The 24,871-nt window shown below is 39.8% G+C and overlaps 1 protein-coding gene across 3 annotated transcripts in view; it reads left to right on the top strand.

Moving 5' to 3' along the window:
* The first annotated feature begins 7,295 nt into the window (after nucleotides 1-7,295).
* ECT2 (epithelial cell transforming 2) overlaps nucleotides 7,296-24,871 on the top strand; it is a 47,832-nt gene continuing 30,256 nt past the window's right edge. For 2 of the 3 annotated variants that reach the window (XM_070945054.1, XM_070945051.1), the window contains exons 1-13: nucleotides 7,296-7,425; nucleotides 10,053-10,132; nucleotides 11,481-11,663; nucleotides 13,088-13,177; nucleotides 14,289-14,396; nucleotides 16,479-16,552; nucleotides 16,694-16,824; nucleotides 18,040-18,155; nucleotides 18,331-18,393; nucleotides 19,237-19,459; nucleotides 21,188-21,324; nucleotides 23,649-23,768; nucleotides 24,449-24,517. In XM_070945054.1, coding sequence (XP_070801155.1) covers nucleotides 7,296-7,425; nucleotides 10,053-10,132; nucleotides 11,481-11,663; nucleotides 13,088-13,177; nucleotides 14,289-14,396; nucleotides 16,479-16,552; nucleotides 16,694-16,824; nucleotides 18,040-18,155; nucleotides 18,331-18,393; nucleotides 19,237-19,459; nucleotides 21,188-21,324; nucleotides 23,649-23,768; nucleotides 24,449-24,517 — 1,524 coding nt within the window. Of the gene's footprint in view, nucleotides 7,431-10,052; nucleotides 10,133-11,480; nucleotides 11,664-13,087; nucleotides 13,178-14,288; nucleotides 14,397-16,478; nucleotides 16,553-16,693; nucleotides 16,825-18,039; nucleotides 18,156-18,330; nucleotides 18,394-19,236; nucleotides 19,460-21,187; nucleotides 21,325-23,648; nucleotides 23,769-24,448; nucleotides 24,518-24,871 lie in introns of all 3 variants that reach the window. The other variant, XM_070945052.1, reaches the window with a different exon arrangement.

Genomic DNA, 24,871 nt, shown 5'->3' with positions numbered 1-24,871 from the left:
ACTAATTTAAGCACTGTAGTGATTCACTTAACAACTTAGGCAAGCAAGGTTGTAAAATGGGGCAAAATTCACTTAACAAATATCTCGCTTAGTAACAGAAATTTTGGGCTCAGTTTTGGTGATAAATCAAGGACTACCTGTATATTATGGTTTAGCAACTGGTACAAGCTTAGAAAGGGGTTTAATTCACTAATTATCTTAGATGTGTTGAATGTATTTAATCTGAGAGTACCTTACCTTGGATATGATTTTGATGCTAATGCCATTAAGTTGTTTTCATCTAGGAGCAGCCACATAGATTTTGCCCGTGATGATCAATCTCTAACCTTAGTGCACTCAGCCAGTATAAATTGAATCCATCCATTTTGCTGTTGATCATCCTCTTTTCTTCCATCTTTCCCAGAATCAGAGCCTTCTCCAGAGTAGGGTCTTCACACCACGAATCCAAACTAAGTTCATTTCAGCCTGGTTATTTGTGCCTGAGTGAGAACTCTGGCTGAACTTTGGATATAGTAGTGTGGGAAGCCCCCCCCCCGAAGAGTGAAATATTTTGGGAAATATTAAAAAGGCAGAATAAAATATTTCCCCTAAAGGAGAAATGAAAAAAATCTTAAGGGAAGGCAGAAACCAGCCCGAGTTTCCCTGCCCTCAAGCAGAAACTGAGGAGGCCAGCTTTTAAAAATGCAGATTTGGTAATCCATTCAGAAAGACTGGGTCAAGACAGAAATTCAGATAAGCAAGAAGCAAAAAGTTGACAGAATTAGCTCAAACACCTAGGATTTGCATTTGCTCTTTTGCCTTTAGAGCCAGCTATGACTCCTACATAACCCCTACATGACCGTTAGAAGAAATATCCTTCTGGGTTCAGTTCCAAGTGAGGAAAGATACTGGAAACATGGAGACAGCTTGGAAAGATAGTTTAATGGTGGACAGGATCACATGGTTTGAGTTCCTGAGCAGAAAAGGGCCAAGATGCTGAGTGTGCCTTGGTTTTATGCCCTCTCTGAGCTTTGAACTTCCTGGGGCACAGGAAAAATATCCTGATTGGTTGTCAGACTCCTAGGGGGTGGGGGTTTTAGCTAGCCTTGCTGGCTGATGTAATCTCCCCAGGTGCCATGTGGTGAGTTTCTGTTGCTAGATGGATCCTATTGTGTTGCAGATGATGGTCCATTGACAAAGGTGGGGGGAATGAGTGAGCTTGGTTGAGGCCTTAATGGACCATTGACAAAGGTGGGGGGGGGAGACAGGAAGCTACTTTATTTTTAAAACATGTTTCTTCATTTCTCATTCAGGAAAATATAATATTCTGCCTTTTTAAAATTTCCTAAAATATTTCATTCTTCTAGGAGAGGGGTGAGTGCTAACTTCCTACAACCCCATAGGCATCCAGAAGATATAAAAACCCATCCACTCTAAACTCCATTTTGTCACCTGACCCAGAATTGCACATTGCCTTTGTTGTTGTTAGTTGTGAAGTCATGTTTGACCCATCGCGACACCATGGACAACGTTCCTCCAGGCCTTTCTGTCCTCTACCATCCTCTGGAGTCCATTTAAGTGTAAGAAGAAATATCCTCTGGGTTCAGCTCCAAGTGGGGAAAAAGACACTGGAAACATGGAGACTGCTTGGAAAGATGGTTTAATGGTGGACAGGATCACATGGCTTGAGTTCCTGAACAGAAAAGGGGCGAGACGCAGTGAGTCCCTGGGTTTTATGCTCTCTCTGGCTTTGAACTTCCTGGAGCCCAGAAAGAGTATCCTGATTGGTTGTCAGACTCCCAGGGGGTAGGGGTCTTAGCTAGCCTTTGCTGGCTGATGTAATCTTCCCAGGTGCCATGTGATGAGTTTCTGTTGCTAGATGGGTCCTATTGTATTAGTTTATGTTGCTAGATGGGTCCTATTGTGTTGCAGATGATGGTCCATTGACAAAGATTGAGTTTCTGCCTCTGGCCTGTTGTGGATTTAATAAGACAAACACAACTTTTGGATTAATCAGAGACAAATTATATATTGCACAATAGGTTCAAAGCTCTGTACATGAAGCGTTGAACAAAGACAGAAATTAGGTACAATGGTTTTATACCCTCTAGACAAAGGATTCTGTTAACTCAGCAATTCATATGGTCATATACATGTCATTTTTAATTGACATTTCCTAATTACTGAGTTTCTTTGCAAAACAGTTATAATTCTTTTTGTAGATTACTGAAGCATAGACTCAAATCATCTTCTGACGATAGACAACTTTTAACTCATGTGGATCCCCTTGACCTAACCAACCCTTAAGCTGTATGTCATTAGAATGTTCCTTTCTTCTGACAACTTAGAGGCCTCCTAGAGGAACCAAAAGGATTTTGGCTGAGTTTGTACTTTTTCCAACCGGATGCATTGCTTTTTAGAATAGAGTGAATAGAAAGTTATCCAGTGGTCATCTATCAGAGCCCGCTTCATTTACATTAGGCCCATTGACAAAGAGTGGGGGCAGGAAAATGGGAGCTGCTTCGTCTTTAAAAGATGCTTCTCCATTTCTCATCCAGGGAAATATAATATTCTGCCTTTTTAATCTTTCCTAAAATATTTCATTCTTCTAGGAAAGGGTGGGTGCTAACTTCCTACATAAGCTCACACTGACTGCTTCAGTGACTCCATCCAGCCACCTCGTTCTCTGTCGTCCCTTTCTTCTTTTACCCTGTCTTTCCCAGCATTAGGCTCTTCTCCAGTGAGTCCTTCCTTCTCATTAAGTGGCCAAAGTATTTGAGTTTCATCTTCAGGACTGGCCTTCTAAAGAGCAGTCAGGGTTGTTTCCAGCGTTTTTCTCCCAACTTGGAACTGAACCAGATGGGATTTTCCTTCTAACCGTAGGATTAAATTCTAAATAACCATTTCTTCGGGGAATCAGGCTACCAAACCTCTTGGTAAACCATTCAACCATTTGCTTGAAATTAAATTATTGGCGAGCCATGAATATATATAAATATATTTATATTTTGTTTCATGGCTCGCCAATAATAATGTCAGGAGACCAGGCGTTATTCTCCAAAAGCAAAGTATGTTTTTGGACTCTTTATTTCTTCCTCAAAGAAATCTGAGAATCTTCGTTCCGTTCGGATCTAAAGTTCCCAAACTACAATTCCCAGAAATCCTTGCGTGGAGAGCTGTGTGCAAAGCTGGAACTGGCTTTTTTTTTTTTTTTAAATCGAAGGCGGGACCAAACCCTGGCCTTTGAAACCGTAGTGCTTGAACGGCAAATCCGGGTCTTTCTGTCCGCAACCGCTTTTAACAACCGTTGGAAGGTAAAGTCTTTCCTCATATCTTCCAACCAATCTCAGGTGAGCTCATTCCCGAAAGAGGCGGGAAACAGCGGGGTTGAGCTCAGCTGAAAAGATTTCCCCTCCCCTCTTCGTCATAGGATAGAGGAGACACAGTCCCGACCAATAGCAAGCCACGGCTACCGCCCATTCAAAACATGCCCGTTCTCTAAAGAACTTTTCAAGTAAAAGGTAAAAAGAAGACCTGGCACTCCCTCCCGGAATCGTCCGCCAATAGAAATTCGGCATTTCGGAGCCGAGCCGCGCACGCTTCCCCGCCCCTCCCCGTGACAGCCAATAGGGAGCCGTCCGAGAGTGGACGCTCGTTTTTTGAATTGGGAGGTGCCGGGTGTCGCGGGTGGCTCTGGGATGGTGGCTGGTGCTTGGACCGTGATGGTGCCCTGAATGGTGAGGCGGCGGGAAGAGGGGTGAGCGTGGAACCGGGAGGAAAGACGCATGGCCGGGGTGGCGGGGAGAATTACAGGCTCTTCTCGTAGCTCCGTGTCCGGTCAGCAAGTCTTCCCATCAAGAGGAGCCTTTCCCAAAAGCGGAGGACGAGGGGAGGGGGGGATTACGGCTCCCATAATCCACAGCCACCAAGTCGTGGGCTCTTCTGAAAGGGCCAGACAGGGTTCGCCTGGAAGCCACAAGGCTTCTGTGATTGGCTATGTTGATGAGGAAATAAATAAATAAATAGGACAATTTCCTTTTTATTGCTTGGCTGCACCTGCTTAGGTTATTAAATCCGCCTCGCCAACCAGGTGGACGGGGGTTCAGATCTACCCCGTTTGGAAAGCTATAGGTTGGGGTTCCAGTGTGTGAAAGGGGAGCTTTAATCCCTTGTTTACAAAACCCTAACATTAGTTACTAAATAACTCATTTATATAATATATACCAAACATCTCCCTTCTAAAGGGATATATTATAGATATATTATAAATATAGATATAAATATAGATATATTATAAATATAGATATATTTATATATCACACTTCTCAAGTGCCCATCTCCCTCCCAGAGGGGCTTTAACTAGGGTACAAATTATTCAATATTATAAAACATTAAAAACCGAATAATTTAAGATTGTAATTTTATTATAATAATATAAAATATATAATACAATAGTAATTTATAATAATTACTATTTCTAATTTATTATATATATGCTACCCAACTTGCAGTAGCCCTGGGCAGTTTACACGTTGTTAAAAGCATTTAATAACAAGGAAAATAAAAAAAGAAGGGCACAAGTGACAAAACCTGATGAGGTCAAAGGAAAAGGGGCTTTGTTCTTTCTCTACAAAGGCGCTGTAATTTTATTTATTGGATTTATATCATGCATTTTTATTTCGTACAACTCAAGGTGGCACAAATAATGCACCCCTTTCTTGTTTACTAAAACAGAAGAATGGTTCTAGGCTTTCCATAGGCATGTAAGCCAGTTGGGTGACTTTGGCCCATTCTCAGTCCAGACCAGTAGTTTTTGACACCTAACAATTACATAAATCGATTTTCTCCATAAATTTATCCCTATCCTGGTAGATTTGAAAATCTACCAAAGATGCATTCACAACAATGTAACTGAGTCTACCTTGCTGCTGCTGGTTGTCTTCGTCCTATCCTGTTTCTTTTAGATTCAACCATCACCTCCAGAGAGTGTCAGAGGGAGTAACATGGTTTGCACAATTCTGATGTTTGTAGGTATAGATATACCACAGAACTGAATATTTCCAAGGCTTTCATGGCTGTTCTACTAACTGCTAATCCGTGGCATATTTCTTGACTGCTTGTTACTGTTGATGGTTGATCCTAAAACGCAGAAACTATCCACCGCTTTCATAACTTCATTGTCTGCTCTAGGGCTGGTGGTTCTATCAATTTCCATTAATTTGGTCTTCTTTATATTTTGGTCCCATTTTTTTTTCACTGTTTGATTTTTTTATGTATATTTATTTAATTTTTCAAATTTATGTAGCTGCCCATCTCACAAATCAAGTGAACCTGTCAGTGATAACAAAGCTAAAAATAATAACAATGAGTACTAAAAAGCATTAAAACACAGCTAAAGAATTAACAACTGAAGCAATGTGACAGAGTCGACTCAACAGTTCAGTTCCTGAGTTCCTCAGGCCCTATGACTGAACCAGATCTTGAGGGACCTTTGGAAAGTCAAGAGTGATGGTGTGAGTCTCACCTCAGAGGGAGGATGTTCCACGCTAGTGCCACAGTTCAGAAAGCCCACTGCATAGGTTCCAGCAAATGTACCTTTCTAAATGACAGAACTCATAGCATGCTAGTTCCACTGAATCTTTTCCGCATGTGGGCTTGTAGATCTTTTGCAGTTTTTGCTATCAGGGTAGCATCGTGTTCATTATAGCATAGGTTGTTGAAGTTTCTTCCTCCAATTTTAAACCCATCTCTATCCAGTTCCCTTAATATATCTTCAGCAAATAGGATGAATAAATAAGCGTAGTGTATTACAGCCTTATCCCACCCATTGGCCAACCTGGAGCCAATCTGATGATTCTTGTTCTGATGTACTGTGGCTTCTTGGCTTGTACAGAAATCTCATGAGGATAATGATATGTACGGTATTCCCATTTTTCTGAACACTCTGCAGTTAAGACGCGTTCAACACAGTCAAAAGCTTTCTATAATCAATGAAGCACATATTGACACTTTAGTATTTGGCTTTGGAAATTATCCAGTGTGCGGCAATAAATATCTCAGGTTCCTCAACCTATTCAAAAGCCTGCTTTAGCTTTTGGCATGTTTCCATGTATGCTACTCTGATAGCCAAAAGTGCAAAGGATCAGCATGCTGTGTGGATTCTGTCATTTCACAAGGTACATTTGGTGAAACCCACGCATTTGCTGCATTGAGTTGACCCAAAATAAAAGACAGGATAAAAAGTGAATAAAATGAGAGCGCTCCAATATCTATCTATCTATCACTCCAATAGATACAATTCCTGGGATTTCGTTTCATTGATCAAACATTTGTTAAGGCTTAGGGTAATTTGAAAAACCATTTTTTGTATTCTACTTTTATTATAATAGAACAAGAACTATTTTAATGGGAAGTTATCCTCCATTAGATCAGCTATGCACTTTTTTTTTCCATTGGGCAGACCGATTATTGCTCCAAAGTTGGGTTTGTGTTTAGCAAAATATGGCATCTGCAGTTCTACTTAAAAACCACAATAAAAACTGCCCTTTTTACATTATGAAAATACTTCATTCTGAGATAAAATTTATTTATTTATTTCTAAATTTATTTTGTAAAGAAAAGATTTGTAGCTATAGCTTCAAAATAAAAGCAGTAGGTCAATTTCAGTCTTAATAAATTGTTTCCCTTTACTGGTGGTCCACTATTAAAGGGTTTATGTTGTATGTATATTTTAGAACCCTTTTTTAGTCTGTACTAAGTCTGATTATACTCTTCCATGGAGTTGGTAAATGATTGCCTTTGTATATCAGTGGCATGTCCTTTCTTCATTTCTGGACTATTCTGTCAGGCCTATGGATGATGAATTCCAGGGGGGCCATATAATTTCTTTCAGCTAATTCTGGGTCATGTACATCTTTTTGGCAGCACTACAATCTCAGTAATTGTAAATTATGAAGATACATGTCTTGCCAGTCACATTTAAATATTACCTTTAAATCTATCTTTCTCGTTATTTAATAGGTAATTGTTCAGCTGAGAGATTCTGCATATCTTAGGAATCCTATTGGAATCTCCATATTGTAATGGAGACTGAGTGGAAACAGCAGACAGGAGCAGTAGAAATATAAAATGGGGGTGGGTGGGTGGGTAGGAAAGGATTCTTTGATACTGGATGTGAAGAGAAAACCTTAATAATGAAATGTGAGAATCCTCAAAATTACAGTATTGCTAACAATCTTAAGTAATTACTCTGCTTAGTGTCATTTTTGAATTGGATGTTTTTCTTGCAGCTGTAGAAGAGAGATGCCATTTTGACCATGACTGAGAACACTACATTCATGTCTGATACCACAAAAAGCCTCTTGGCAGATTCTTCTGTTCTTGACTTCAAAATTATAGAAAATTCCAAGGAAAATGTATTCACCCGAATTGCTTCTGACAGTAGAGGTAATGTAAAATTTTATTTTAGTATGTTCTTCCCCTCACACTGTCCTTTTAGACTAGCAGTTCTCTCTGCGTGTGTTTAGCGTTTGGGATGTAAACATTCAAATGCACATTTGCTTGTAATTTATTTATAATAGTAACCAATGTCCCTAGGCTTGAAGACAATAAAAAGCATAATGTAGTTGGTCTGCCTGCAAGCTTATCTGTTTGCATTTATTTATCGAGCTGAAATGCTTCTACTCTTCTTTTTTGGCATCGGAATGGAACCTTAAGGTGCTACAAACGTCAATAAACATAATAAATAGCAATAGAAAGGCAACACCATTACATGAATCATTGCTACAGTACGTATTGCAGCCTTAGATATTAAATCATAGGTACATTACTAAAAAAAAAATGCCATAACTGAATTGGGTTTTTTTTTTTTCTCAGTTAAGAGGAAATGGGGGAAGAATGGTTGGGTCATCTGTGAATGGATGTTCCACACAGTATTTCACTAACGAGGCTTTCTCTGTTGGGGCTTGCTATTCAACAGGTTAAAGTGGTGAAATCTAGAAAGAGTCTAAATAAATTCAATGCAAAACATTAAATACGTTTTACAAGACTCAATCCTTCTTGGAACAATCTCACCAGTATTGATGATGTTATGTTACCTAGTTTGGGTAATGAAACCTCTGCAAGAAAACAACCAAGGTCAAAGAGCACAAGGACCCCTTAATCTTACCAGTTCAGGAGAGGATTGGAGGCCTCACACTTAACCACTGGGTAGATAACATGCCACCTGCTCAGGCCTTTCACCAAGAATAGCTCAAACAAGGAACACAGAGCTTTCTGGCTCTGATGCTATCTTAAGCTGGCAGTTCAGGCCAACAAGAGAAGTGGTTCTCCCAATTCCAGGAACCCCGGCTGGAATGCTTCCTTCAAACTGGCTCATCAGGAGTTTTTTTTTTTTTCCTGTGGTACTGACAACGATATCCAGCAACAGGGGACAACCACTGCAGAGACAACTCCAACTTGACCTTCTGCAAAGACCTACCTTGGTCCGGGTCTTGTAGACGAGTCTGCACCAACTATTGCTGTTATGAAGAATTTGCTGCTTTTCTGCTTAGCTTGTTCTTTTTCTTTCTTTTCTTTTTGAGGAACTGAGTTTTACATGTAGAATTAAATTGTCTGAAAAATGTCAAGAGAAACCCTAAGTTTTTTCTTGAAGACTTGTGCCAGATGAATTCCCAAATAAGGGAGTTAAGCATAACTCTGCCTTCCTCTTCAGGACCAAATAATGCGATGCATTTAGCTGAGTTGATCCTGCTCTGTGGATGAGCAAATAGCTCTTTGCAAAGGTTTCTGCAGCTCACCAGAAATAACAATGCACATTTCTGATACAATGCTACAGGTAGTCTCAATGTACTACCCCAAGTGAGCCCAAAATTTCTGTTGTTAAATGAGACATTTGTTAAGTGAGTTTGCCCCATTTTGCGACCATCCTTGCTACAGTTGTTAAGTGAATCACTCTAGTTGATAAGTTAGTAACCCGATTTTTAAGTGAATCTGGCTTCCACATTGATTTTGCTTATCAGAAGATCGCAGAAGGGGATCACATGATCTTGGGAATGGTCATAAATATGAACCGGTTGCCAAGCATCTGAATTTTTATCACATAATCATGGGGATGCTGCAAAGGTTGTAACTGGAAAAACGGTCATAAGTCACGCTTTTCAGTGCCGTTGTAACTTTGAACAGTCACTAAATGAACTGTTGTAAGTCAAGGATTACCTGTAGTTTGTTTGCTCCTCCTGCAAATTATTTGGGTGAGTGTGGGCCAGCTAGGAGAACTCTGGTAATTCCTTTTCATGAACAAAAGACTTAGGATGAAAATCTCTGTACTGTAGGTCATCTCATGGTAGCAAGCTAGTGTGGTTAGGCTTATATCGTGGATTGGTCTTGTGCCTCATTTGCACTTACCTCTGAATTGGGAGGCTGTCATTAATTCCTTAATCATTTTCCAGCCAGATTATACCATAGTGTGTTCTTCGTGGAATTGCTCAAGGAGCTGAAGAAGCTTCTTGGATGATTTCCAAGAAGAGTTGAAGAGTTTCAAAAAATCCCAAGAAGTTAAAAGAAGAGTTCCAAGAAGTTCAAAGAGCTGAAGAAGTTTCTTGGATGAGAAGTGAAACATTTTCAAGGAAAAACAAAGAAAGTCCAATTGCTTCTCGAAAAAGCACCTTTGATTTCTTCTTGTTTTTCATGGGTAGTTTCCTTAATTCGTTGAAAATGTAAGGCATCCTTGCATTACATAATATTGTTTTGTATGAAAGTGACCAACGGCTCATATAATCTACTGTCTATGTGGAGAAGTAATGGCTCTTCTGATTGCTCACTTTTAACAACTAGACCTATTGCAATCTGTTCCCAATTGGTTAAAACATAGTCTGCAAGAATATCATTTCTGCTCTGGGAACAAATTTGCTTTTCAGGAAACTTTGGATATAGGGATTTTGTTTCTGGGATGTATGTAGTAGACGAATCATCTGTTTTTTCAGTTTCTTCACTTTTCTTTTTGAGAAGGATGATAAATTTCTTTAACCCTTGAAGTTTTCTTTAGGCTGATTATTTCCTTCCTTTCCCAACAGAGGAAATACCCCCGGTTGAAATCAAGGTGATTTTAGTTCAGGAAGCTGCAAGATGTGAAAAACTCGTAACAGCCTTAGAGGTTTGTGAATTTGTTGATAATAGTAAAATCTCACTGCATCTGGAACTCTGATTTACTGGGTGGTTCTCATACTGAAGTTCTCCTTTCCTACATAGAGCTTTTAAGATAATGGAAGTTCCATTTATAAAATAATGAAAACTTTCTGGTGAACCAGAAGAAAACTAATAAAAAGTATCATCCATATGGTATTTGGGAAAAAGCGTATCTCTGTTTGCATGCCGCATGTTGCACTATTTGGGATTGGAGTAGAGAGAGGGAAGCTACTACTATCAAAATTTAGTAGAAGGATAAATGAAGGGGCCTGGTAGAAGTGAATGTGGAAACAGGTGAACAGAAGCACCAATCTGCTTTGAAATTGTTCATATACCTGCTTTGATTTCAGATTTTATGAAATTGATTGTAAAAATTGACGAGTCTTATACTAAGAATAAGACTTTAAATTAGATAGGTCTTGTTTCTATTTGGAAAGAAGAATCAGTCATATGCTTATGTTTGTTCCAGTGTTTAGCACTCAAAAACCTAGTTCCGTGATGGCGAACTTATGGCACGTATGCTACAGGTGGCACGCAGAGCCATATCTGTGGGCATGTGAGTGTTGCCCTAGCTGAGCTCCAGCGTGCATGCGTGCACCGGCCAGCTGATTTTGGGCCCACTGGAAGTTGGGAAATGGGCTGTTTCAGGCCTCCGGGGGTGGGAGGCCGTTTTCGCCCTCCTCAGGTTCCTAGAAAGTCTCTGGAGCCTGGGGAGGATGAAAAATGGGCCTTCTGGTCCTACCGGGAATCAGGAAACGGGCTGTTTCCGGCCTCTGGAGGCCCTTCGGTGGTGGGGGCTTTTTTGCCCTCCCCAGGCTCCAAGGAAGCCTCTGGAGTCTGGGGAGGGAGAAAAACGGGCCTTCTGGGCCCACTGGGCCATTGCGTGTCAAAAGCGGGGTCGCACACACTTGTGGGAAGTGGGGCACATTGAATTATTGGTATGGGCACGCGCACGCATGACCCCCGCTTTTGGCACACGACGGCAAAAAGGCTAGCCATCACTGGCCTAGTTAGTTCTTTCTTTGGGGGAACAACATAGAAAACCTACAGGAGCCGTGGTGGCACAGTGGTTAGAATGCAGTATTCAGGCTAATTCTACATTCTCGCTGTCAGGAGTTCGATCCTGACCAGCTCAAAATTGACTCAGCCTTCCATCCTTGGTAAAACAAGGATCCAGATTGTTGGGGCCAATATGCTGGTGCTATAAACCACTTAGAGAGGGCTGTAAATCACTATGAAGCCGTATATAACTCTTAAGTGCCATTGGTATTGCTACATATATGTTATTTATAAATATCTATCTTGAAACAATGCAGGATATTAAAGTGCCCTACATGAAGATGGAATCTATGAAAACGTGTGATGACTCTGAATCACCAGAGGTTGAGGCTGTCTTTGTAATATCGGACTTCGAAGAACCCATTTTTAGTAACTTGAACAAGGCAGACTGCAGGATCCTTGGGCCCCCAGTGGTATTTCAGTGTGCTAAAAAAGGCGAGGTAAGAAAGCAATAAAAACGGCATGGAAAATTGCTGCCTTTTAAAATATATTTGATATATCTGCTGAATGGAGTTGATGGCTTCTCCTGTCATTGAATTAAAAACATTTTTCTTTACTTGAATGTGCTGCTATTCTTATCAGAAGCTTATTGAAAGTAATCTTCGCAAAAGCAGGAATAGCAAAACTACGCTAAAACTTCCAGTATGGAAATATAATGAACTCTAAGCAAGTACTTGAATAGGCATCTGTATGGATTTGTTCGAAAATCATTTATGAAAAATGATAATGTCTCCCAATGTCTAATAACATGAGCTTTTGAGAGATATTTAGTAACTTTGCTGCTGGGGCTGTGTGAATTGAATGTACTTTGCTGCAGTGAAGTCCTTGTTCTGCAGTGTCAGTACGATTTATCTTTTTGGGGTGTGTGAGAAACACATTTCTCTTTGAGATGCTTCATACCATACAAAACACCTCCTCTGCTAGCACTTTCTACAGGCAGCAATGGGCTTCTGAGGACATGCTATTATATTGCATCCCTCGGGGCTTCGTTCTTTCCAGTATTTTGCAGCATTGAAGTGAACCTGCTGGGAGAGATCATTAGGGGTATGGAGTTGGGTGATGACACTCAATGTATTTCTCTGTGAAATCTTCAGATAATGACATGGTACCCCAAATGCTTGGCTAACATCAGTAATGGGCCGGGTGAGAGATATTAAAATGAAATTGAATCCAAGCACGATTGTCAGGAGTCACAAGGATAGATTTCCCCTGTTCTGAATAAAGTCCAATTTTATTTTTTTTTTTATTTTTTTTTTTGTTGCTGTGAAATCATCTGAAGTCAGGAACAATTTTTGTCGGCTTTGGTTGAAATAGCAACTTTGTCTTTTACTAGAAGAAAAGGACCTTATCATGGTGGGGCGTATGCTGCTAACTTCTCCACTTCACTTTATCAGATGCTTTCCATGGACTGTCCTTGAGTCTAGCCTGGAACTGGCAATTGATGCAAACCGCAATAGCTGGTTTGTCCTCGGGAAAAGCAAAAGGAAGCCACATCAGACATGTGCTAAAAAGTTGGCACTGACTGTCCGTTTCTTTCCTTGCGAAATACAAAGCACTCATTATCTTTAAAATACTGTGTGGCTTGGATCCAGCCTGTTTGAGAGAAGCCCATGGTCTTGTGACAGCCTAGGATTAAAACTTCTCAGGGGTCTTTGGAATGCATCCAAAGAGTCAAGGGGCATACAAGCCTTGTGGCTGTTATTAGTATTAGTATTATCCCTTCTGAATTCAGAGTCCTGTTTTCTTAAGGCCTTGCAATTGCACTATATTAAAGAGGCTCTTGATTGTGGTTTTTGGTTAAAATAAATTTAACAAACATAAAAACAAAACTTTTGGAAATGGTGTTAATTAGATTTTCTTTCAGCCTCTACCCATCACGTGTCGTCCACTGTACTGCACAAATATGGTGAATCTTGTGTTATGCTTCACAGGATTCAGGAAGAAAGATGAACTGGTAAGAACGTTTCCTTTCTGCAAATGTTTATTAATATGGTTGTGGTGAACAATCGCAATATTAGTTAATATTTGGACATCAACGTCAAGCTTGGCCTTATCTGGTAGTAGAGTAGAGCTTCAGAATTTAGATACAGAGAACCTCTGAGTGCTTCATTAGATTGATATGATCCAACACATTCATTACAAATGAACAAAAAAGTACTTTGTTGACTATTAATATTATGTTGGACTTACACCATGCAAACATGGGCTTTAAATTCCATTCAATTTTTAAGATTTAATTGGTAATATCCATGAAACAGATTATAGGAGCGTTAACTTTACACATAATGACAAGTGATTTGTTTTGAGTTTGGCTTTAATACGTTTGTGTACTTGGCAACTGTGGTTTGTAAAGCATTGTTTGTATAAATCAAGCCAATTTATAATTTAGTCAAACTGTCGCTAAAGAAGCCGTGGTTTAAAGTGATGTAGGAATTCAAACTGAATTTGTACAGTTGTTGTGAAGCTTAAGTTTACCTAGGTCAGGTGTCAGCAACCTGTGCTCCGGAGCCGCATGCGACTCCCTCTGCTGTGGCTCCCTGTTGGGTGATCCCACAACTGGCTGGCCCTGCCCCTCGCCCTCCCCTCCCAGTCACTCCTCGCCTGGCCTGAGAAAGTAAGGGCGGGGGATGGAGGATTGGCCAGGGCAGAGACAGAGAGATACAGAGAGAGAGGGAGAGAGAGTGACATAGATACAGAGAGAGGGGGAAAGAAAGATGGAGGGGGGGGGGGAGAGAGAGAGATGTCAAAAAGGTTTTGTGGTCCCCAGTATTTTTCAACAACTGGTTCTCTGCCCTAATGACCGGCTGGATAGGCATGGCTAGTGGGTCATGTGACTGGTGGAAGTGAGTGATGTCGAGTTGGTCACGCCCACCCAGGTTTTGTGGCTTCCGGTGTTTTCTGTGGGAGACGGGTCCAAATGACTCTTTGAGTGTTTAAGGTTGCAGACTCCCGAGTCCTAGGTAAACCAGCAAGAGAAATTACTTTGCAGTGTAAATGACACCCTTGCTTTGTCCAGCAGCAATTTTATTTCAACCTACTGAACTGTGCTTCAATTTTGCTTTTAGGTTAAACTGGTGACCTTGGTTCATCATATGGGAGGGATTATTCGGCGGGACTTCAGTTCCAAAGTTACACATCTAGTGGCTAACTCTACACAAGGAGACAAATTCAGAGTAAGTGAATTCAAAATTTCCATTAAGGGTTCAAGTGTAGATTTCCTTTTTACAGATATCAGAATATTTGGCTAAGTGTGAATAACAACAAACAAAAGAATTAAAAAAACAAAACATTCAAGGTTTTAAAAGCAGTGAATGGATATTGAGTTCAAGGTCTAATTCTGAAAGCAGCAAGGGGGATACAGAAATAGACTTTTGATCCATGGATGCAATCTTAAAATACTGCAATGACATTTATTGATGAGCCTCATCTGTGAGTACAGCTACAAAACATGTCCAATAATCTATATTTTGACATAGCTTCCTGCTTTCATGAATGAGGGGAACCTTGTTTTAACTTCCTCCCTTGTGATTAATTCTATGATTGTGATGAAGGGAAAAGAATGGTTCTTTTGGAATTCTTTTGATATTGTTTAACAACACATTTTGTGTGGTTAAAAGTGGTCAGAACCATTATGTTGAACACTATAAGAGTCGTTTAAAGCTCCTAGTTATATATTTTATTGCTACAAGGCATGCTAATGTTTTGTAGCATGTCTGCAAAATTGAATAGAATGTGTTATGTTATTTGATAATTTGATCACTTGTAATCCATCAAGGGCAACCTCTTGCTGTCCTTCATAAAAATGCAGCAAATGCCCTAATATAGAAATTATATAGCAAGCCAGTACCTAAGTATTGGTTATAGACAAGGGGTGTCTCATCATCAGGGTATAATACTGTTATTTTTTGCACTTTGTTTTTCAGTAAAATACAGTGTGTTGTTATTTAAATGCCTTTAACGCCAATAAATGCCAATAAATTAAATGCCAATAATTGTTTCCTTTAAAAAACAAGGCATGTTGATTTTATCTAAAGCTACATAATAGTAGAAGTAGTGTGATATCCAAATATAAAGGATGGTAGATATGAATGAATGAATGAATGAATGAATGAATGAATGAATGAATGAATGAATAAATAATGTGTCCTTCTCAAAATTTAAATGAAAATGTTGTAATTGTTCTAATCCATGTTTCTTATGTGGATTAATTGATTGCTTTAACGACTAAAGCATATTGGGTTGCATCTAAATAATGTTCTGACCTAGGCTTAGAAAGTATACAGCACAAACTTAATCCCAGCAAACCTCTTTAATTCATACGGCTGTGAATTATTGTCATTCCCCGTCCGAAAGGCTTCTCAAACAGTCGTGCAGGGGAGTGCTTACACCCACCTTATCTCCCTTGGAATGCTGCCAGAGAACTAATTGCCACATGTAGGGCAAGGCCAAACTTAGCACAGAGTCAAACAGAGCTTTTCCACAGCTTTTACGGACCAGATGAATGAATTGCTTCCTGCAAAAGCTCACGTCCCATTCATTTTTCTTTTATGTCCTAAGGGAGGGGCCAATCATCTCCAAGCCTTACTCCCAAATCGACCCTGTTTTCTTAATTGTTCTTGTCTCCTGGCAGCTCTGCGCATGCGCACACTCGGAACAGGCTCACACTGTTCTTTTGCCTCGCTGATGTCAGACTCTGGAGGCAGCAAAGAACTGCCAGATGGCCTTGGCCCCCTCTCTGCCTCCGACTCAGAGCCCTCGTCCGAGTTTTCCCCAGACTCCAGGACTGGCCCACATTCCTCCCCAACCTCCTCACTGTCTGAATCTGCTGCCAGCTCTGCTGGTGGGCCACAACAAATAAAGTCTTTATGCTGTTTAGAAGGATAATTAAATTTTTCTGCTTTATAGTTTATATATGTAGGCTGCAGAGAGAATGCAAAATTTCTAATTGTCATGAAATTACACTAGAATTTGATGTTACTTTTGAATAGCTCAATCAATAGATATGAACACCTGAGTTGCATTTGTAATACTTGTTTGTAAAGTTCAGATATGTTCCCTTGTCCTTTTAATTTTCTATATCTAGAAGACTCATTGAAACCCAGACTCATTTAATCTCCTGCCTCTCTATATTTGTTAAAAACCTTAAAGGCTTTATCAAGGCCAAGAAGGTGAAATAGACATATGGATCTGTACCTTGATGCAAGAGTTAACAGCACTTTAAAATGAAATGTGTCTTTCCTTGTCTTGGTTTTCAGGTAGCTGTGAGTCTTGGCACTCCAATCATGAAAGCAGAGTGGATTTATAAATCTTGGGAGAGAAGAAATGTCATGTATGTATGATCTTTCCTGGAGAAAGGCCTTGCATAGCATTCTTTTAGCTTGAAAGCAAGTATTTCAGAATAATAGGAAATAAAATTTAATACGGGTTGCCTTAAATTCATTCTTTTCTCTGTGTCCTTTCCCTCTTTTAGTGACTTTTGTGCTGCCGATGAAGAATTTAGAAAAGAATTTAAAGTGCCACCATTTCAGGACTGCATTTTAAGTTTTCTTGGATTCTCTGAGGAAGAGAAAAAGAACATGGAAGAAATGACAGAAATGCAAGGTAAATATGAGAAGGTTATGGCTGGTTTTACAATTCAGTCTAACCCATTCTTACTTTTTAGCCATCCTGTGGTATTAAATCATAACCATGTTCCTTTATATTGTTCTGTTCGTTTCCTAGCATGATTTGATTGCTTATTAGTAACCTATGACTATCACTAAGAGTTGTACCTTATGATTCTTTTTTTTTTTTTAATTTGATTTGCCGCCCTTCTCCAGAGACTCAGGGCGGCTTACAATGTGCTAAGCAATAGCCTTCATTCTTTTGTATATTTATAAAAAGTCAGCTTATTGCCCCCACAACTGGGTCCTCAATTTACCTACCTTAGAAAGGATGGAAGGCTGAGTCAACCTTGAGTCTGGTGAGATTCGAACCTGCAGTAATTGCAGGCAGCTGGTCTTAATAACAGGGTGCTTTAGACCACTGTACTACCAAGGCTCTTGACGAATGTATCTTGTCTTTTTATGTACACTGAGAGCAAAGGCACCAAAGACAAATTCCTTGTGTTTCCAATCACACTTGGCCAATAAAGAATTCTATTCTATTCCATTATGACTAAATTTGTGCCATACTACAATATGGATTTCCTAGACAGACGAACTTGCCATTGTAACTGACACCACAATCAATGTAGACATTTTGTGTACTAATCTCAAGAGTGAAGTTTTATTAAATTTTATTTATTCTGAATATTTAGATAGTATAGCAGTTGATTTTGTATAATAAGAAATCTGGTAGTAATATGGATATTCCAGTTCATGTACATCTTTGGAGTTCTTGATGCTCTCTGAACTTGGTGGTTTGCTTACAGGCATTTCATTACCAGACTAGATAACATCTTCAATGCTAGAAGGGAGCGTGGAGTTTGCTTTCTATTTATATACAGTATCTGTTTTAGACAGCTATTATACTGTTAGGGTTACATTCAACAACTTACATCCAGCTATTGTTTATAAACAGAGAGCAAACCTCACTCCCTTACTGGAAGATGTCAAAAGTCTACCTTTATTTAAACCAATAAGCTTTACATTTCTTTTGTAACTTCCTTTCTAAATAGTTGCGTTGAGCAAACCTTAGCTTTGATGTTTTATTACTACATTGTGATAATTGTCTTTACCATTTATATCTTTTTATTTCCTATTATGCACTGTTCATAACAGCAGAATGCAAAAAAAGTTAGAAAATGACAGGCAATTGATTACTTTTCATCCACAGGAGGACAGCATTTGCCTGTTGGTGATGAACGCTGTACTCATCTTATAGTTGAAGAAAACACAGTAAAAAATATTCCATTTGAATCCTCTCCAAGCCTTTTTGTTGTAAAGCAAGAGGTCAGTCTAAAAATAGCATTCCTGGATTCTTAAAACACATTTTGTTTAATTAACGTTTTCTGGATTTTATAGGTTTTATAATGTAAGCCATGCTCAGTCGCTATTCTTAACCGTGGAATGATAGATAGTTGCACCGGCTTGAATAAATGACAGAAAATACTTTTTCTCCCTCTAGTGGTTCTGGGGAAGCATACAGATGGATGCCAGAGCTGGAGAATCGATGTATTTATTTGAAAAGGTATGCTGCTATGCAAGGAAATGGAGAATTTGGGGAACAATTGGCAAAATCAAGCCGAAATATCTTGCAAATGGTGTCCCCAAAGGTGCTTTTTCAGGAGGCAACTGGACTTTCTTGTTTTTCTTTTGAAGATGTTTCGCTTCTCATCCAAGAAGCTTCTTCAGCTCTGACAGGATCCTATCAGAGCTGAAGAAGCTTCTTGGATGAGAAGCGAAACATCTTCAAAAGAAAAACAAGAAAGTCCAGTTGCCTCCTGAAAAAGCACCTTTGGGACAACTACGACCTGGATGACTGAGAATCTCTACAGAATCTCTCAGTGTATTTTCCAGGCTAAACTTGCAAGGAAAAATAATAATAATACAGGTAATCCTCAATTTACAACAGTCCGTTTAGTGATCGTTCAAAGTTACAACGTCACTGAAAAAAGTGACTTTTGACCGTTTTTCACACTCCATTGCAGCATCCCCATGGTCACCTGAACAAAATGCAGACACTTAGCAACCGGCTCATCTTTATGACGGTTGCAGTGTCGGGGAGGGGGGTCATGTAAATCCATTTTGCGACCTTCTGACCAGCAAATTCAGCGGGGGAGGCCAGATTTGCCGAACAACCATGTTTGTTACTTAACAACTGCCGTGATTTGCTTAGCGACTGTGGCGAGAAAGGTCGTAAAACGGCAAAATTCACTTAATGAATGTTTCCACAGAAATTTTGGAATCAGTTGTGGTAAGTCGAAGATTACCTGTAATATAACTTTGAATGGCAAAAATTGGTCATCTGTACAGAACCTGAACTGTAAAAGGAAAACAATTACTAATCTGGATGTCTTGCCTTTCACTATAGGCAGACAGTCCCGAATTGAAGACTTCGACCTCGGTCCTTTCCCTAAATACTCCCAACAGCAACCGGAAGAGACGGCGTTTGAGAGAAACCCTTGCTCAGTTGACCAGAGAAACGGACATGTCTCCCTTCCCACCTCGGAAACGGCCATCAGCCGAGCATTCCCTTTCCATAGGATCTTTACTGGACATTTCTAATACACCGGAGTCGAGCATGGCTAACGGAGGTATAGCCGAACTATCTCTGTATATTTTGATGTTTCTCATGAAAATAAAACACCACTGGGTCGTTCTGCCAATATGAAGTAACAGGCCTTTTTCCTTCTCAAACTATGCAGGGAAGAGTCTAGAATTGAGCCCGGAGAAAGATAGACAGAAAAGCACCTCTGATGTCCTTAGGCTTAGTCGGATGAGGAAGAGATCCTGCAGAAACACCAGTTGCATTTCTTTGGATAACTTTTCTTGTAGATGTTACATAAACTCATTAGAAAGTCTGCCACAAACAGCCGAGGCAACTAGCAGTAATGTACCTGAAAGCGTAGTTAATGGAACGCCTCAAATGAATTTCCAAAAATATTTTCTTTTGCCAATGGAACATAAAATAAATCATGCCAGGCTTCCTTCTGTCCCGGTTTTGAAAGATGTCTTGTGTCAACAATCGCCAGCTGTAAGCATGCTGAGAACTTCACAAGGTGATGGTGGGTTGTTTTTTAGATATAGAAAGGGCTGTTGGCTTAAAATCCAACTCTTCGGTGCAACTCTGGCACCAAAGGGACAATTTCAGAATGAAACATTGGGTCAATTTGGAGAATCCCCTTGCAAATCAGCTTTCTCCCTGGAGATGTTATATATAAAAATAAGCATTTCCAAGGAGCGCAAGCATTCGATGATAAAGGGGCCTGGAGGCTAAATTTTATGACCAATAGTTGAGGGAACTCAGTATGTCTAGCCTATCGAGGGGAAAGATTAGGGGGGAATATGACAATTGTTTGCCAGTACTTGGTCATTGGGGGGTGGGGGGCTGTCACAAAGAAGGGGACAGGAGAAAAAGTAATGGGTGGAAACTTATTAAAAAGAAGCAAAAAGAAATTTTCTGACAGAACAATTAATCAATGCAATAGCTTGCCTCCTGGGATTGTAAGAGCTCCATCACTGGAGGTTTTCAAAAATAGACTGGACAACCATTTGACCAAGATGGTATAAGGTTGTCTGCTTTGAGCCAGGGGTTGGACTAGAAGACCTCCGAGGTCCTTTCAAGCTTTATGATTCATCTATGAAATGCAGGAAGTGAGAGGAACAACCAGCAAAAAAAGGCTATACATTTTTTTTTTTACAATGCTGGAACACCTGCTGATGGCAATCATAGTTGGGTAATTGGATCTGACTAATAATCTGAGTCAAATTCAAATGTTAGTTTCAACTACATGTTTGGGTTGCTAGCAGGTTGCTTAGATGCTATTTGGAATTCATATCGTATCTAAAATTCCTAGCAATTAATCTTCTCACAACAAATTGTACAAGTTCAGAGTAATCTAGTTCAGGGGTCTCCAACCTTGGCAACTTTAAGCCTGGCGGACTTCAACTGGTGGAATTCCCCAGCAAGCTGGCTGGGGAATTCTGGGAGTTGAAGTCCACCAGGCTTAAAGTTGCCAAGGTTAGAGACCCCTGCTCTAGTTGTTTCCCTGACGGCGTTGATATGATAGTCAGCCGTTATTTTCACGGAGAGAAAGTAGTGGACATAACTACAGAATCACCTGATGATATTGAAGATGACCTCTGCAGTTACTTTTGCTGCTTTGTTTTGGGCAGTCATTGAAACTCAGAATTTTACTCAGTCCCAGTTTTTAAATTGGACTTTCCATTTTAAGAGCGTTTCTTAGCTTCCGTAGTAAATTTCCTGCCATTTTTTTTTTAAAAAAACAAGTGTCATATAATTATTTCTCCGTCCTTCGCAGAAACTCCCAAATCCTGCGCAAAGCCATCCAAAAACACATCTCCCTTTCCTATAAAGCAATCCGCCAGATGGCAGGTTGCAAAGGAGCTCTATCAGACAGAAAGCAACTATGTAGATATCCTGACAACTGTAATCCAGGTAAGTTGCTTCATTTACTGCATTGTTTCTTAAATTGATGCTTTAAGTGACTTGTGTTAAGACTGATACTGCAGCAACCAGTTAGGGATGATTCAATCCAAAAGATTCCAAAAGTATCTTAAAAGCTTAAATCATGGCAACTGGACCACAGTTTATTAAAAATTTTATTTCATTTTGGGGATGAAACCCCTTGCAGTCTGTATGGCAAGAGCTGGTTCTTTCTAACAATTGTCTGCCTACCGAAATTCTCATTTTGACTGAAGAAGTTACTAGGATGAGTATCGAAACATCTCAGTTTTAATAAACTTTGGTCCAGTTGCCATGATTTAACTTTTTAAGATATCTTAAATATTGCATTCATGAAATATTGGAATATTGCATTCAGTTTTGGTCGCCACGATATAAAAAAGATGTTGAGACACTAGAAAGAGTGCAGAGAAGAGCAACAAAGATGACTAGGGGACTGGAGGCTAAAACAGATGAAGAATGGTTGCAGGAACTGGGTATGTCTAGATTAATGAAAAGAAGGACTAGGGGGGACATGAGAGCAGTGTTCCAATATCTCAGGGGCTGCCACAAAGAAGAGGGTGTTAAGCTATTCTCCAAAGCACCTGAAGGCAGGACAAGAAACAATGAGTGGAAACTAATCAAGGAGAGAAGCAACCTAGAACTAAGGAGAAATTTCCTGACAGAACAATTAATCAGTGGGACAATTTGCCTCCAGAAGTTGTAAATGCTCCAACACTGGAAGATTTTAAGCAGATGTTGGATAACCATTTGTCTGAAGTGGTGTAGGGTTTCCTGCCTGGGCAGGGGGTTGGACTAGAAGAACTCCAAGGTCCCTTCCAACTCTGTTATTCTATTCTATTCTATTCTATTCTATTCTATTCTATTCTATTCTATTCTATTCTATTCTATTCTATTCTATTCTATTCTATTCTATTCTATTCTATTCTATTCTATTCTATTCTATTCTATTCTATTCTATTCTATTCTCCTGTTAGGTATTATAGAAGAAAGGAAAGATAATTTCCTTATTTCCCTCTCTGACTCCAGGTCCATCACCTGTGCTGTTCTGGAATGAATGGGGGTGTGGGGGTGAGCATGACGGCTTTGGAAGAAGAAGGGAGAAGCCTCTCATTCTTCCATACATGGTAATTGAGGCAGCTGCTAAAGTAGAACTGCTTCACTTATCAAAATAGTACCTTTGGCTTCTGTCATTTATTCATTTATATTTTTAATTTGGTAATGATTTCTGAGTATCTTGCTTATCTTAGCAGTCTTTAGCACCCATCTCTCTCCCCCCTGCCCCCAATGTAGCATGTTTGAATTGAAGCTGATGTGTGGGGTCTGTCTGGCAAGAGTGTTTCTCAACCTCAGCAACTTTGAGATGGGTGGGCTTCAAAGCAAAGCTGGCTGGGGAATTCTGGGAGTTGAAGTCCACCTTTCTTAGAGATGCTGAGGTTGAGAAACATTGGTCCATCATGCGTGAATGTTTTAACCTGAGGTGCCCCTATGTTGGGTTTGTCTGTCTTGTACAAAAATCTTAAATCCCATGTTGGGGATTTGAATCTCTCAGCTTTTTCTGAAGGTTTATTTTTAATACGGCATGAAATGACACCTGTGGTTTAAAGGACAAGCCTTGAAACCATTTTGGAAATCTTCAGGGCTGCCACAGCAAGGCCGGTTGCAGCTGTGGGAACGTGAGAGGGGAGATGAGATAGTATGGGGGAAACTAGCCAAAACAACCTTCTTTCTCGTGGGAGCCAAGGACATCCCTACCAGGTGGATGGAAGGCGTGGACCAAAGGCAGCCAAACGAGGACTGCGACCTGATTGGACTATGTGATAGATGTGTGAAGAACTTTGGGTTTTGATTTGGGTGGAGAAAACCTCGGATCCTAGAGAGTCTATGCCAATATGGCATTCCTAATAAATTCTTACTTTGAGCAACTCCAGGCCTCACAGTTTTGATTTCATTGGGTCTATTACTTGGAACCCTGACACATATGACTTAGAGGACAGTATCTTCTGAGAGAGAAAGAGACAGACAGAGAGATTCACAGGAACAAAAAGCATGGGAGAAATAATTTATCAAGTTTTGTCTGACCTACCAGCCTACACAAAACATCAGTGCGTGCATGTATGTAAATACAGTCGTTCTACCATAGTCCACGTATAATTTGATAATACTACCGTAATTCCCTTTTTAACGACCCTATAATCTTTGGCTAGAGTCCAAGCTATCGGCTCCATCCAGAGCTGAACGTTTATTGGCCGAATGGTTTTCATAAAATTGCTGACCTACTTTTTTCTCCCCTTCAGGTCTTTCAAGTCCCTTTGGAAAAGGAAGGACAGCTTGGAGGCCCTATTCTTGCACCAGAAGAAATCAAAACAATCTTCGGCAGTATTCCAGATATCCTTGATGTACATATTAAGATAAAGGTGGTACCATTTTCTATTTTGTGAATATTATTTTGCTCATTTTAAAACAGTCTATATTGTGAATATTATTTTGCTCGGAACACCTTGCTGGTGCTGCGCTGGAAAAATCTTAATATTCCGTCATGATCTCATTAGTAAATAAGAAAAGGGCAGAATTGGAAATGGGCCTGGTGCCATCATACTTTGTTAAATTTATCTCCTGCCTTTCTCCCTGCGCCAGCAGTTCTGTAAAGTGGATTAGGTTGAAAGGTTTTGAATGGCCCAAGATCACCCATGGCTTCTATTGCCTATTTGTACCTGAGATTCTCCAGCCCCACCCCTACACCTGAAACACTCCAGCATACAACCCCAAAGTCTTGTATAAATAAACTTTCTAATATTTTGACAATTTGCTTGAGCACCAATAGCCGATGATCCTAAATCTTAAATTTTGTTTTGGAGCATTATGCAGTATTGGTAACACTGTTATTTTGTGGCACCCTTACTGATGGAGCTCCTTGATGTTCACTTGATTAAATATTAAAAATAAAGTTTTTCTTACTCTCCCCTTCCCCTCCTCTCCTGCTTCCAAGCATCACATCAAACGAAACTTCATTTAGAAGTTCAAACAATAATGCAGCTTGCTTGTTTAGACCTGTGAATAATTGCAAATGAATAGCATGTCATCTTTGTTATTTTAGGAAGACCTTGAAGACCTTATGATAAACTGGACTGAAAACCAAAGCATTGGGGATGTTATACTCAAATATGTAAGTTTTGGTTTTTGTGCTAGCTATAAATGAATGCTGTTATTTTATATCTAAAGTGGACCCTTCATTTCTACCCTTGGTCATGTGAAGGAGCCTTATGTCTTGAATTGGGAGAATGCAGTGTAGCTCTGCTCTTTGTATTAGTATTATTAGGCAGCGTTTGAACAGGGGACAGTCCTATAAGAGAATAGGACAACTTGCTGCGGCCAACTCATCATGGCCAACTCACTGCGGGACAACTCGCCATGGGACAACTCACTGCAGGATGATATAACAATTTCATTTATTTAAAATAAATAAAAATTATTTTAATTTTTGCCATTCATATTTCATTCTGTTCCCCCTTTGGCATCC

Source organism: Pituophis catenifer, unplaced genomic scaffold, assembly GCF_029215685.1.
Source record: "Pituophis catenifer annectens isolate HBS135680 unplaced genomic scaffold, rPitCat1.0.hap2 SCAF_6, whole genome shotgun sequence".
Lineage (NCBI taxonomy): Eukaryota > Metazoa > Chordata > Lepidosauria > Squamata > Colubridae > Pituophis > Pituophis catenifer.
This window is presented reverse-complemented; position numbering and strand designations above follow the sequence as displayed.